The sequence below is a fragment of the Eupeodes corollae genome, chromosome 1 (assembly GCF_945859685.1).
Source record: "Eupeodes corollae chromosome 1, idEupCoro1.1, whole genome shotgun sequence".
NCBI lineage: Eukaryota > Metazoa > Arthropoda > Insecta > Diptera > Syrphidae > Eupeodes > Eupeodes corollae.
Genome location: NC_079147.1, coordinates 151,767,863 through 151,783,878, shown reverse-complemented (window position 1 = coordinate 151,783,878; position 16,016 = coordinate 151,767,863). Strand labels below are relative to the sequence as shown.

General features: G+C 34.1%; 2 protein-coding genes across 3 annotated transcripts in view; one reads left to right on the top strand and one right to left on the bottom strand.

Moving 5' to 3' along the window:
• LOC129943097 (PHD finger protein rhinoceros) overlaps positions 1–16,016 on the bottom strand; it is a 159,489-nt gene continuing 143,473 nt past the window's right edge. Inside the window, exons 5-7 of the mRNA XM_056052325.1 lie at positions 595–852; positions 343–534; positions 1–263 (exon numbers count right to left, since the gene is read on the bottom strand). Coding sequence (XP_055908300.1) covers positions 183–263; positions 343–534; positions 595–852 — 531 coding nt within the window. The 3' untranslated portion in view covers positions 1–182. The remainder of the gene's footprint in view (positions 264–342; positions 535–594; positions 853–16,016) is intronic.
• Positions 13,590–14,539, top strand: LOC129943107 (nematocyst expressed protein 4-like). 2 transcript variants are annotated; one of them, XM_056052341.1, is made up of 3 exons: positions 13,590–13,626; positions 13,699–14,094; positions 14,319–14,539. In XM_056052341.1, exons 1-3 carry the CDS (start codon positions 13,594–13,596, stop codon positions 14,433–14,435), a joined length of 546 nt encoding a protein of 181 aa, XP_055908316.1. In that variant the 5' UTR covers positions 13,590–13,593; the 3' UTR covers positions 14,436–14,539. The 2 variants fall into 2 exon arrangements, with proteins under 2 accessions (XP_055908316.1, XP_055908315.1); XM_056052340.1 differs by having other exon boundaries at positions 13,687–14,094.

Here is a 16,016-nt window from a genome sequence, read left to right as displayed (position 1 = left end):
TTTTATATAATTTAATTTATTAAAACTTTTTTCTTTGCGTAAAAGTATGAACCAAAAATTTAAACTTATCGAAATTAAAAGTAATTTCATTTTTAAAAAATAAAAAAGTTTTCATATTATATATAATATAAAAATAAACAATGTTGCGTTAAAGTTGTAAGGCTTATGAATAAATTCTGTTTTTAACTTTTATCCTTAATAGTGGCAATATACTTGGGTATGTCAATAATTTGCATTGTATTGTCCTTGGCCGATGTTATCAGCTAAACAAAAATGAGAAAGAAAAATAAATTATTTAGTATTTATTATAATAATTTATAATTAGAAAAACGAAAAACTAACTTTATCGCCTGCGATCTCCAATGCCAATATCATTTTTCCAGATCCTGGAAACCGTCCTATTTGACATCCTGTTTTCTTATCCAAAACATAAACAAATCCGTCATAGCAGCCAACAAAAATGTATCTATCTTTGTACAATTTCATAGAGACTGCTCCATTTCCACAACGAAATATTGCCAAACGACCTCCAGTCTAAAATTTAAAAAAAAACTTATTTTATTCGAAGTTTAAAAAAAAAATAATAAAACTTACAGTAAAATTATATTGATGAATTTCATTGCGTTGAGTTCCACAGTAGACGCAACCATCGTCTAGAAGAATACTATAGATGTGTAAGCTATCGGAGATATCTAAAGATCTTAGCAAAAGACCAGTCATGGCATCTCGAAAATTGATTTGATTTCCTTTGGAAGATACAATGAGTATTTTTCGAGGACCCTCCTTTGTGGCTCTTATTGCAATTATAGAACTTCCAGACGAACAAAGAAGAGATTCAGATAAACTGTTATTCTGAAATAAAACAAAATTATAACAATAAATAAATGTTAAGCCCAATAAAAAGTAATAAATTTGTAGTTAAAAGAAAAGATTTTTTTTTTAATTAAGGTGGATGTTTTGCAGAACTCTGGAAAATCTCAAATCAAGATAATTCCATGAGACCTATGTGAAATTTCTGAATTGACTTTTGAGTTGACACCCCGAGAAGTTACGGTTACTTTCAAATATTTCCTGTTTTCGTCAGAAACAGGTGAAATTTTGAGTTTTGCATCAGAAGCTTTGACTAGTATTTAAGATTAGAAATACAACTCAAAAATACAAGGAGGAGTAGACCAGGCGGAAGGAATTCAGCTAGTCTAGATGAGGACGAACATGGCAATTGTACAAAGAGAGAGTAACATAGGGATCATTAAACTCCTTTGCCCAGTGTTTTATAAAACTAAGCATAGAACTTGACAATAAAATTAATGTGATGTGTAAACTCTAATTCGGAACAGAAATAAACACCTAAATCTTTAAATGTGGAGACGCGACAGAGTTTTTGCTGTGATATACAATAATCAAATACACTAAGGATTCGTTTTTTAGTAAAAGTTATCGTCTGGCATTTTATAGGGTTGTGGGCAAGGTTATTTTTCCCACACCAAAATGTAAAACTATCAATGTCGGCTTGTAAAAGGATACGATCATGGGTGGACTTTAAAATCTTAAAAATTTGCATGTCATCAGCAAAAATGAGAACTTCACTTGAGCGTAGACATGACGATACGTCGTTAATAGACAGGATGAACAGAAAAAGGCCAAGTGTATACACAGTCAACTTCATAACCTTGTTCTAAAGCGTTTAAACATTAGTTTGAGAATGTGAGGAGATTAAAAACGGTTGATCTTTTTTTTCACAAAACCATGTTGCTGTTCGCAAATTAGATTTTTACTAAAAAATTTAGGAATACAAGAAAGCTTTGCAATGGGCCTGCAGTTTGTTATATCCGCCTTGTTACCTTTCTTGAAAATTGGTGTTAGAAATGACTTCTTCCATATACTCGGAAATTTGATTGTTTTTAGAGAAAGTTTGGGGGAACACCATCGGGACCGGCTGACCTGTCATCATTCAACGCAGACAAAAGATCAATGATCGTACTCGTACCGTAAGTTAACTGGAAAGTTATCTGATTTTTTCTTTAAGTTTACCGTTTCCAACATTTTTTTAGGATTCTCTTTCAAAGAGGTGCCCATATCAGTAACATAATTAGAAAGAAACTAAAATTCAAAACAGAGAAGTTGATTGGAGACAGAGTTTTGAGATAAGTTTTCCATGCTTTATTTCTTTTGTTACGAAGTAAACGCAATTCTTTCGTATACCAAGGGTGGTTAAAGTTAGTATTTGTAGATTTCTTAAAAGGTAGATTTTTTTTCTAAACAATTATTGAGGATCTTATAAAAAGTTGAAACTGCTTCGTCAATATTAGAAAATGCTAAAGTATCAGTAATTCCAGAAATGGTTACATCTTCAGACACCAGCTGGAAATTAGATCTTTTGAAGTCAAAATTATGTAAGCAATCAAAAGAATAACTGTGTTTAGTAAGGTGATTAATTAAGTCAAGAAAAATGTATAAGGGGGTGATATTTATTAATATTAGTAATTCCTGATCTAGATTCTAGAACAAGAGTACTAATAGCGTCAGAAGAAAATACTAAAGCGCAGGAAGTAAGAAGTGTCTTTTTTCTCTTTCACACCCTTCGCATTTGTCATCTTTTCTAAGCAATACATTGAAATTTGCAAAGGGTGACAAGTTGTTAATTTACCACTCGAAAATTTTCAAAATCTGTTTCATGAATAATTTTGTAGAACTGTAGGAAAATACCCGACAGCTGTCATCTTTTCGTTTCATAAAGAAATTGTCACTCATGACAGTCAATTGTCAAGACTTTTTACACAGTTGTCAGGAATTTTCCGAAAAATTTTACAGTTGTTTTTTTATAAAATAAAAATACAATTTACATATTTGTCAGTAGTTAGTAGGCATTTGCGACATGAAACTCAGTTACGGTTAAGTGTTGACAACATAATAAACGGTATATTTTCAAGTGAGAGTGATGACGTTTTTCAGTTGGGTTTCCGTGCAATTGCAAATGGCTTAAAATTTAAAGACAAATTTGGTATCGTGATATATTAATAAAACACGATTTTGCAAACTGTGACATTTTAAAACTCAAAGTGCCAACGTTCTGTTACTTTAAACAGGTCGAGAAACGATGAAAATTGAAACAAAATGCAAAGTATTTCTTTCATATTTCATTGTTTTCTGATAATAAAACTTTTCTAGATCATGCAATTAAATTGTCACGACAAATTTACCAGACAGTATAGGTGTGTATGATAATGGAAAAATTGTCACGACAAATGAAAAATGTGTCATTGTATTTTTCTGACAAACTTGTCACCTGTCAATATTTTATAAAAAACAGATTTGTCAGACAGAGTAACAAATTGGTAGAATTGTCACCTGTATGAAATAGATTGTGACCGAATATTATTTTTACAAGCAATCGTAGATTGTTTCGTCGAATCTGGGTTATAATTTTTTTCCGTGGCAAAGCTAAAGGCTTTCCTGTCTTTTGTTGGTTTCTGGTGGTATTTTGTTACCAGCGATCTTTTTAAATTCACTTGATGCGGTGCTTATAATAGAGTTTATACTGGTTAGGTGCAGTGATGTAAGTTTCCTTGCAACTAGCTTTCTGACTCCCAGGTCCTTTCACTGTGACCTGGGACCCTGCAGATTCTAATGTTATGCTTATTTTGAAAAGTCTGAAAGAGTTGGCGAGATCGAGTTTTTTAAAAAAAAAAAAAAAGAGACCTGCTATCAGTATATACGTAAATATGTATGTACATTTTTTAACCTTTCATGTCTACCAAAAAAAATTGCTGTGAAGGGTTTCGGTGTTATGTAATCTGTGCCCAAATTGTTACTTAAATATTTCTGTAGACTCTAAACAAAGGCTTTGTTCAGTTGTTCGCTGATATAGTGGTTATGAATTGAATTTCTCTGTTGCCGTACGGCTACGTAATCGGAGTAGTACTTTGGCTTTATTAATATATTTAAGTTAAGTTTGGTAAAAGACCTGTAAGAGCTTTCACGACTACATTGTTTTTGCACGTTGTTGAAGATTGTTTAAGATAATTCTATATCTCAAGAACCAGTAGAGATATCGAATTTAAATAAATTTTGTTTTAAATAAATTGGGTGGCGCAACAATCCGTTGAGAACTAGGGCCTAGTGACTTACAACTCTCAACCATTCCTGTGTGCGAGTAATGTTGTCAGGAATGGAGGGGACTTACAGTTTATATGCCGAATCCGAACGACTAATTTGAGAAAGCACTTTTTCATGACAAGAGTTACTCTTGGAGAATTTGTCAATTCCTCGCAAGAGGCAGTACGCGTGAAAAGACTTTAGATGGCACAGGCAGGGATCGAACCCAAGACCTCTGGCATGACAGTCCAACGCACTAACCATCATGCCACGGGTACTACTAAATTTTGTTTTAGGTAGATATAATAACCCCGACGGATGCAGAAAGGACTTTCAAAAAAATTTAGCGCTTGGTTTTTTACTACAGCAGTTAAAAATATAGACATTTTGGTAAACCCCAAATATCTAACGACCCAAATTTTATATTATAAAATGTGAAGTGATAACAAATTAGCATACAGTTGAAAATAGGTCACCTGGAACAATTTTTCGAACAAGAATTTTTTTCTATTGATTTGTTTCTTGTAAATTCGGAAGAAGAAAATCCCCTCAATGTTACGCTGATGAGAACAAATATTCGAGATCACTCCAATCCATTGGAACTTCCAAACAAAAAGTACTCGTATTATTTGTAAACAAATTCTTTGATGAAAAGTGTTGATTTAATGTCTTCGTTTTGTTGGAGATTTATAAGTTATTTTAGACCAAACAAAGACGCATTTGTTTATGTGCTGAAAGAAATCAAAGATTATTTGAAACAACCACAGCGTTCCTCCGCAATCCCACCAGTTCTCTTTGCCTTACGTTTAATGGCAGAAGGAAGCTACCAAAAGTGCAGTGGTAACGATTTTTTTAATTTAGGCCTTGCTCAGCCAACAGTTTCGGTAGTTTAGAAGAACGTATCTGTCCACAATTAATTAAAGCTCGTATGACAAATGACGAGATAATTTTATCCAAGATTCATTTTTACCAGAAAACTAGATTTCCTGGAGTAATAGGATGCATAGATGGTTTGTGACTACAAAATGAATATGCGTTTCATAGATTCCAGATATTCCGGTGCTAATCACGATTCATTCGTTTGCAAAATAAGTGAATATAAGGAAATGTTAAATGAATCGGATGAGAACACTTTTATATTTGGAGATGTTGGATATCCTTTAGAGAAACATCTAATGACTCCATTTTGATTGGCTGAAAGTGGGAGCCCAGAATCTCGTTTCAATAACATACCCGCACAAACCAAAAACATTATTAAAAGAACGATTGGAGTGATTAAAAGTAAATTAAGGTTACACAGACAATATTTTTTCAGGTAAAAGAGAGGAATATTTATTGAAGGGGTCTTTTTCTTGATTTGAGATTAGCTAAATTATTGATCGCATTTTCAAAATCGGTGCCTCTGATGATGTCGCTTTTGATTGAAACATGTCAATCTTTCTTGAATCATTGTAGTTCTGAGTTCATTTTTGGTTCTTTTTAACTTCGAGAAGGAACGTTCCCCACTGCAATTGGTCCCCAAACTACTTACGAAAATTCTTAGTGCAATTTCAACATTTGAAAATTCATCTTCATTTTTATTATTAAGCTCTAGAATGTTGTCAGTTTTTTTCATTTTCGTGTCGATAATTTTCAAGTATTCAGGCATTCATCATATAGTTCATCTCTGTTCACATTCTTCGGTGAAAAATTTAGCAAAAGATTTGCAGTTCTCTTTTAAGTGTTTTGAATTCAGATTTTTTAATGGAAAAAAAAGTCAAAACGTTGGCCAAACATCGTATACAAACCTAGTCGCTGTTTCAAATGAACGCTTAGTGTGTCGACAATGGGAAGAAAGGTTTCAATCTTAAATCTTTCTTTCCCAGTCAGAAATTCTGAGGGTCCAGAGCCGTCAAAAAAGTCTAAAGTGAGCTTCTACACCTCACCTTTTCAGATACATAGGTCTTTATATTTGGAATCCGGGCTATTTTTGTCTGGCTGATGAATCAAACTTATCAAAACTGTCCCTGAGCCCAATTATAAATTCATCTATTGCACTCAGAAAATTTATTGCAACATCCAGGGTAATATTTTTTTTTTTGAATTTTTTTGCAAAGACTAAATGCTTTTTTCGACCTAAATGAGCAGTTAACACACTATATCGATGAGAAGCCACCGAAAAAAAGATTTACAATATTTGTTTAATGTCAAAGAATTTGGTTGCTTCTAAGACATACTCGCAGCGGCATGCACTCCTACCAAGTTTAATGAGTGCCCTGCACATGGTACAAAAGTGGCAAATTTACATTTTTCTTTTATTCTTGCCTGCAGACCAGAAAACCTTCCTGACATATTTGCCGCGTTGTCGTAGCTTTGGCCTTTGCAATCTCTTATCGAAATGTCATGATCCTCCAAAAACTTCAGTATGGTTTCCGCTAAATAATCAGAACTATGTTTGTTAATTAGAATAAAGTCCAAAAACCTTTCAACAGGCTCGTGATCTTTTACGTAACGAATGATAAATGTTAGTTGATCAACATGAGACAGATCGGTTGTACTATCAACGCTAATTGATAAATATTTTGCGATTTTGACTTCTTTTATAATAGTTTTCAAAACCTGTTTTTCCATGACATGAATAAATTCATTACAGATATTTGCTGAAAGATAACACTCATGACCACTTACTGCATTTTAAATGATCTACTAGAAACGGGTCAAACTCGCTAAGCAACTCAATGCATTCCTGTTATTGGAAAATCCGAGGATCTTATTGTCACCACGAAATGGAAGCCCCCTTGAAGCTAAAAACTTTACAACAGCTACAATCCGCTTCAACACATTTCTCTAGTAACTTACTTCATTTTAATGGGAATGTAATTAAAATTGTTCAGTTAAGTTTGTTGTTAAGCAAGGAAAGTACGAATTCTGATTATTTTTTATTGTATCGAAATATTTTTTTTGAAAATAGACCGATAGAGGTTAAGTGATGTTTCAGCAATTTGGGGGCCCCTGGTGATTGCGGTGCCCTGGGCCTGGGTCAAGCGGTAAGCTGGGTCTGCATGGAGTAACTGAATAAGGAGCAAGAGAAATCAAAAACAACATAATGAAATCATTTAAGTCATTTTTTTGTACACACAAATGCACTACACAACTGTTAAATATCAGTTGTTGAATTTTGACATCAATCACAACTCAGAGACAACTCAAATGGCTTACATAATACTCCGAATACACTTAAAAAGTCAACCATTTTTTAAGTTACTTGTTGACTTGTGATAGTCAACTAGTTGTGATCGGTAATATTGATTTCCGGATTAAAACTCAGCTTTGTTCTTAGTTGTCTTACATTTGCGAATACAATATCTTGAGAAAAAATGAAAGTGTTAAGTTCGAAATTATTTGATTTCGCACAAAATATTGTTGTTGACATTTAATTTTGGGGAAAAATTCCATTGACATTTTTTTACGAAAAACTAGAACTAGTAAAAGTTGATTTTCTACTCAAGTATTTGGAGATCATTCATTCTTCCTCTTATGCAAAATGTAGTTATTATTTTATTTTAAAAGCAATTGCCAATTGACAGAAAAATAAAACTTGAAATGAAAATATAATGAAAAGTACTAAAAATAAAATTGAGTTAAATACATTGAGAATAAAAGAAGATACTGACTCCCAAGTTGTTTCATGCCATAGAAATATTTTTTGTGTTTTCCAATTAAAAAATATATTAATTTAACTTTTCCCACACACAGAATCCGATTAAACTTAAATTTTTCATTGCATATTTTCTCATTCGATTTCTAAAAAAAAAATACCATTTAACAATTTTAAGTTGGTATCAATGGGAACTTTTTAGTCTAGGACGTATTCTGGCCTCTTTCTTAACTCTACTTTGGAAACAGAAAAATAAATGAAATATATTTATCCTAAAAGCTAAAATAGGGACTTGGCAATTTTAAATTTAATTTTTTAACGTTATTCTTCACAAATCATCGATAGGCAATAACTAGTTTGAGTGTCAGTGAGAGAACGGAATTACTCAATTTGACTGTTGGACTGTCATGCCAGAAGTCTTGGGTTCAATCCCTGCTTTGCCTTTTTTCACGGGTGCGAGGAATTGACAAATCCTCTAAGACTAATTCTTATCATGGAAGGGGCACTCTTAAAACCAGAAACTACCACAGATGTAGTATTTCACGAAGCTTTAACCAATGAATTAGTTCCATTGAAAATCGGTCATAGCAAACTTGCATAAATATCAAAGAATACTTTTGTTGATTATGGTTCGAAAAAGCAAACAAAATGCTGTTACTTTATAAATACTCAGTCAACAGTTTTAATGTATCAAATTTTAAAGAAGTGGTCATGAAAAACTAAAAACTACGAAAATACTCGTACTCTTATGGTGTAGTCTCATTTTCTATTAAAAATTAATAAAATGGTCACTTGGGCGTATACTCAATTTTGATGTGGTAGATTATTCCAAGCATTTTACACTTATCGTGTGATTTTGTATAAAATGTCGGACTAGTCTGTACCATTAAAAGTAATCTTTTTTAATCTTACAACGAGGAGAATATATTTTAGAAAACCTACTTATATATATCAAGTGTTCTCCAAATTATATCTTGTTGTTTTATATCGTTGTTCCAATCGAACTTAAGAAAAAAATCACTCCTTTTTTCTGTTTCGAGCAGCCATTTTGTCACTTGCACTAAATGACAAAGAACAAAACAATATCTATGCATTGTTATTCTAGCTTAGTTAAAAGGATTCATTTGGATTCAGTATTGCAACATCAAAGCAAGAAATCCTTATTCGCCCTTCTCTGCCAATGAAATATTTATATAACGAAAGCTTATACATAAAATGGGGAGCCAACCAAATCAGCAGCAGCCCCACTTCCAGTTCCAGTTGCACTTCAAGAAAATAGCAACAACAAAAAAAAGCTCCCAGTCTAGAAATGTACCCTAGGTATATAAAATAACTTGGAACTTGAAACTTGTCGTCTCTGACTAAAAGCAAGACAAAGAACATTAAGTGACGATAATGCAGGAATTTTGCTGCTGACATGCCCAAATCGACAAAGTTGAAAATGAAGGCGGCCGCATCCTTCTTTGAGGGAAGCGCATACTTATTTCATCCTTTCTGCACTGTCTGCATCGATGTGTGCATGATGAGACTTTCTTTTTGCAACGTAAAAGTATTTTTGTGCTACGACGACGTTACGACGCATGCGCTTTACTATGAGGGAAACTTCATAAGCTTTGAGTTGCACTATTTTTAAGGCAAGCATATCTAATGAAAGGTTTGCTGTTTATTTGGTTTTTATTCAGTGGAACAAGAAAAAGTCGTCCCCTGTTCCGAGGAATTGGTGTATCTAGCCTTTGCAACGCCCTATGCAAGAGGTGAACAAAAGGAGGATGCAGCTGATGCAGGATGGTTTTTAATGAAGATTACATTTGCTTATGTAAGTTTTGGTTGTAGGGTAGATTGTCTATCCATTTAAGGGTTCTAAAGGAGAAATAGAGGAGCAAGAGAAAAAGAAAAGGGGGGTGAAGGAGGGTTATAATATGGAGATTGCGATGGGGATTTCGTGACGGAGAAGTACAAATATTAAAGTAGGTACCGTGAATTACAATCACGTCTGGGCAATAATTTAAAATCGATTCTTAGGTTATGACTAAGAGAATTTCTTTCTACGAGCACCGTATCTGTATTGCACTGCCACCGCCATGTCGCACCGCGCCCTATTTATGATTGTGTCCTGGAAAATGAGTTTTTGAATTTGTCTTTAGGGGGCAGATGTAATATTTTACTTCTGTGTAAATAATTAAAAAGTAATTTTGAAGTCTTGACGTAGTTCTACTGTCTATAAATTTTGAAGGGAATAAATGGAGAGTGAAACCTCGAATTACCCATTGGTATTACACATCGGTAATCAGAACGATTCTACTGTACAGTGGACAGAATTAGACAATGGTGTAACTAGCGACAAACTAAGGAAAGTCCAACATTCAGCTTGCCTACGGATAAGCGTATCGCTTCGTACGACCCCATATGTGGCACTGGATAACCTACTTTACTGAACACCTCTTGATATACTTAGACGACTAATAACAACATTGGCCACTTCGTTATTCTTAAGTATTTAGAATCAATTCCAAGGTACGCAGAATACTCCATTCTCCAACTACAGTTCTATATATAATTCTAGACTTCTATATTTTCAATTGAGGATGAAGCATATCTGTAAGACTAGTGAAAAAAAAAACAGAAACTAAAGAGGGGGTTGGTGAAGGCGTGTACTCTGAACGATTAAAAGTAAGTCCCTCATTCCACCTTTCCAATCACTGTAGCGTGGCAGAACTTATGGCGATTTTAAAAATCTTGTCCTGGCTTAAGGAAAACGTGATATCAAAGTCTGATAGTGAGATGTTCTCAGACAGTCATAAAATCCAGCATCAGGTGGAATAACACCACCACCTGTCAATCTAAAAAAAAAACTTTCTATTCTAGATTTAAGCCACTCAAGGTGCTTGAAAGCTCTTAGCAGATTGCATATAAGGTCGATAAAAGGTGTCATAACTGGCAACTGCCTGATAAAAAAGCACTCCGCGCGGCTACGCGTATTATGAAATGAATTTTTCAGAAGCTGTATCGACAAGGAAAAGGAGGAAACAGTTCTTTACCTCTTCTGTAAATGCCTAGCTCTAGCACTAAAACGAAAGGCCTACCTAGGAGAATTCTGATCTAAACGATCTTAAACACACTAATACAGGGTTTTTCAACAGGGACACAACAATAGTAGAGCGACAGGGACAGCAGTACAAAATTTTCCCGTGCCTTTGAGACAAAGAAGTTCCCGTAGTGTTGAGAATATTGCTGCCGCTGAGGCTTCAGTTGCGGAAATGTGTCTCTCACACGTCGTTCTCAAGCGTTGGGCTTCATTTCGTTAAAAAATCTTGTCATAAAACTGAACTTGAAAAATCATCTTCAGCGATGGTGTGGTGGCGTGAAGAAGTTTTCAAAGTAGAACTAACCCAAAATGTATTGCCCGAAACTTCAACTAATATGGGAAGACCACGAAAGAGATTTGACGAATGCTGCGATCGAACTAAAAGGTATAAGAGGGACGAAATTAGAAATATATTTCCTCAAGAAGAGATAAACTATGCAGCAACATCAGATTGCCTTTATTGCTCACAATTTGATCCGGATAAGGCTCTTGCATTATTTATGCAAACAGAATTGTCGAAACGCTAATATGTAGTATTAAGACATGCCCGAAAAGATTTTACTAAGAAAAACAACTTTTATTTAAATATAACATCAAAAGCTTCTATAGTTTTGTAAAAATGTCAATAACTTTCTTCTTGACCAAGCTTGTATAAGGCTAATCTAAACATGTTTGCCAAATTTTATTTAAATTCGTTGAACCGTTCAGATTAAACAGACTTTTTTCCGCTCTCCCATACAACCCGAACCACTGTGCCGTTAGACTGCTTCCTGTCGGGCTACGTCAAGTCTGTGGTCTATTCTATGCCAACAAGCAAGCGACGATTGATGAACTTCGTACGAATATCGAATGTGAAATTGCAGCAGTATCGGCCGATTTATGTTTGAAAACCGTCGAAAAGCAGCAAGCGTGTCCGTGGTGTTCAATACATAATGCATCGAACGTACTTTCACAGGAATAAAGATTTTCATTGATATCCAAAACAGATTTTGTTTAATAAAAAAAAGCTTTTGTAGCGCTCTTGTTAAAAAACCCAATATTATATATTAGTCTTTCACGTTTCTTAAGGAACTTCAATCAGTTCTATTGAGCTATAGAAGAAGGACTCAAGATTCATTTTGTAAAACAATGGGCCTAAGTGCTTCCAACCCAGAAAGCCACTGCAAACCTAATCTAAACTTTATCTAAACAAAGTTTGCAAATCATGCAAATTAAATACTCAGTCGACATAAGCGCTCAGTAGAGTCGGTAGTTCAAGCAACCATGGATCTTTTTCACACCACGTTTACTTAAGTGGATAATGCGCATCCTCAAAAACGCCGTACAGTTCGCACCGAAGAAGCTAAGGCTGCAGCGGATTAAAGTACCAAGATAACCCCTACTGAGCCCATTCGAGCTGAACCCTCTTATGCAAAATTGTATAGACTTACAAAATGCATTTCGTGCAAAAATTAAAACCGAATCATCTAGTTCGTTGAAAAATTGGCGAATGAGCCCAAAACAAGATGGCCATGTCCCGATTTTCATAAGAACAGTTTGTTTACCGAAATTTTTGTATTTGGAGTGATCATAATCGACAAACGATTGTTGAGAAGCCGCACCTTTACACTCTCAAAAAGTCAATGGTACTGGTGTGCTTTTTCCGAAGAAGGATTGATTGGTCCGTTTTTCTTCAAAAATAAAGCTGGCGATAATGTCACTGTCAATGGGTTATGTTAACTAGCCTTGATCTATGAATTTTTCGCGCCTGAATTAAAAGATGTTAATGTTAGCGACATTTTTTTTGTTCTAATAGACTACATGCCATTAAACTAATGAAACAATACATTTATTGAAAGAAACTGGTGGGCCGGTGGATGACTGGTCTCCAAAACTTGCGATTTAACACCGATGTTCTATTTTTTGGGGATTGTCAGATAAGCCTGAGACGATTGAAAAGAATATTAAGGGCGTTATTGCTGCCATACGGCCTAAATTGCTGCAAAATGTTGTCAAAAATTGGGCGTCTCGTCAGGAATTTATTCAAGCCAGCGAAATTTTGCCAAATGGCCAAACCCTTATCTTTATACTAAATCTGTATTCTTGACTATAACATTATATCCGTTTTATTTCTCCTGAAAACCACTTTTCATTTTAAGTTACCCCAATTGTGATCACCTGTTTGAGAAATAAAATATTTCAGGAACCTAGATGCATTTTTAAAGAGTTTTCCATTATTATTAAATGGCGTAGTTTTTACGACTCAAGTGTTAAAACATGACATATTAAAAAGTGACAGTTACAAGTAAAACCTGTACTTAAAATAAAAATTAATTTGAAGCTATAAATATGATTACAGTTGAGTTCGACACATAGGTTCCCTTCCAAACGAAGGTTATATTTTTGTCTTTACTTTACTGTTCAGGAAATCCTACTATCATTTACATATTCCATAGTTTTTATAATAATTATCTAATGGGTAATCAATCAACGTTTGATATTTGACGCCGCAATTATAGTTTCACTGACACTTGACATTGAATTTTGTTTTTCTGCTATTGCAAAACCTACGCCTTTCGGTCTATCCTACCTGTAAAATACGCGTTGATGAAGGCATCATACACCAGAGATGTCAATGAGTGGACTTTTCACTTTCTATGTATACACATAAAGTGCTATAGTGACTTTATCAATGAAAGTTAATTAGCAATACTATACCAATGTGAGCTCAAAGAGAAAATCATTATAAAATCAATAGCTTCTTCAAACATCATCTTCAGTATTTCATTTTGTCATCATGCGACAACAAATCGTGCGGTATATTATAAATGTGAGTTAAGATAAATACGAATACGGTGTAGTCCTTAAAATAATTGTGAATATATGAAAGTTTATTTTAAAGGTCCTTCTATTTGGATTATCAACACGATTTAGACTTGCAAATGGATTTGGATTTAATTTTACACCAGCAGCGCCACCAGCTATTCCACTATCGGTTGCTGCTAATTCACCATTTCCGTTTCCTTTTCCAGCACCATGTGGTGCAGCACCATTTTGTCCTCCTCCCACAATAGTCGTAGCACCACCTTTTGGTGCGCCACCACCATTTTTTCCACCACCTGCTTATCCACCTCCATATCCTTATCCATATCCTCCATCTCCATATCCTTATCCTCAACCTGACCCATATCCAAAACACACATTGTTTTCAACCATCTTAGATGCGATCTTATCAAGGAAGACTAAATCTATGCCTATGTCTATGCCACCACCACCAATGATGCAACATCAACCTCAGGTGAATTGATACGTTTCTAAATTTTACTCAAGGTTTCAAAAGTTAATTTTTAAAAAAGAATTCTTAAGGTCCAATTTTTTCAAGGATCGATTTAAGTTGATTTCAGCAAATTTCTTCTCACTGAGTTATTCTGGGATTCAATTAATTCCGATTTAGCTTACCATACTGAAATACTTGGACTAATAATTATGAGAATTCTGATATCTTTTTTAATTTGTTTACAGCATTCAAGAATTCAAGTACATTTAATAAAAGATTCCGGAGGACATGATCATAGAAAACAAAACCACCATCAGAATCATCAAAATCATTGGCGTGACGAGAAACCAAGATGGAATTAAAATTAAATTTAAAATGTTATAATTTATTTTGTTCTTTTTTAATTTATTATGAATAGTTCATTTAAGTCTTACAAATAAAATAATATTGCAGTATTAAACAAAAATAAAAAATAAACTAAAGCTTACAAATAATAAGGACTTAATATTAATAGAAAGCTTAGTTTCAAATTCCAAATCATGAAACTATAAATAATATATAGAATATTTTATTAGAAAAGCAAATAAATATAAAAAAATAATGAAAATAGTAACGGGTTATCCATTTTGCGATTTCAAAAGTATGGAGCTGGAATTCAACATCTGTCAAAATAAGTTATTAAACAAATCTTTTTTTTAGTTGAAAGTCTGGTATTTACGAAAATGGATCGTTAACTATCGCACAACGCATACAAATTGTTAAAACTTACTACAAAAATGGTGATTCTGCCACAGCCACATATATCGTGCTTTAAAAGGAGATTATGGTTTACATAATCGTCCAACTATCCAAGCAATGGGCAAATTTGTGAAGAAATTTGAGGACACTGAATTGGTTACAGATATTATAAGGTTTTGCTCGTATTACTGAAAATATCGCTGTAAGTGAAAATGCTGCCGAAGACCCTTCCTTGTTGTTCTCAGGGGTAAGGACTGCCTTACGGCACATTATATCGTATTTAACTTTTGGATCTACTCCTACATCCATATAAAGTCCAGTTCACACAACAACTGAAGACCATTCATAACGTCGTAGATGCGTCGAATGGGGGCTTGAACAACAGGCGGCGCGCGGACGGCAATTTTTCAAACACAAATTTATTCGGCGACACACAGAGCACATTTCTCACTCAGTGGTTATGTTAATAAACAAAATTGTCGCATTTGGGGTTCTGAGAATCCTCGAGTGATTGAAGAAATGCCTATACATCCTCAAAAAGCCACTATTTAGTGCGCTCTTTGGTGCGGAGATGTGATTGGACCTTACTTCTTCGAAAACAACTGTCACCGTCAATTTGGAGCGTTAAGATCATGTGATAACAAACTTGTTTTTGCTTGCTATTGAAGAATAAAACTTGCAGAGTATGTGTTTTCAACAAGACGGTGTCACATGCCACACATTTATTATTTATAGACATTTCCTAGCAGCGTAACTTTTCGTCGTGGCGATATCAACTGGCCAGCAAAATCATGTGATTTGACAAGGTTGGCCTTTTTTTAGTCGGGCTACGCAAAAGACCGTGTTTAAGCAGATAAACCTTTAATAACTCAACATTCATCAAGTTATGGCCGATACCGGCTTAAATGTTTCAAAAAGTAGCCGGAAATTACGGAAAAAGATTCGATGCTTGCAACAATTCTCTTGGTTATGACTAATGCCACAAAAACCTAGAAAACAAATTTATCTACCGCATTTTACGGAACAGCTCTTCGTAAAATATATTTTTAGATTAAGCTTTTTGGTGTTTTATAAATGACAAGTACATTGATTTTTGAAACATAAATAGTAATCAATAAAATTATAAAAATTGTTTGTTGTTTGAAATTATTTTTTTTCTGATACTTGGACAAAAGCAAACATTTTTAAAAAATTACTGCAAAAAT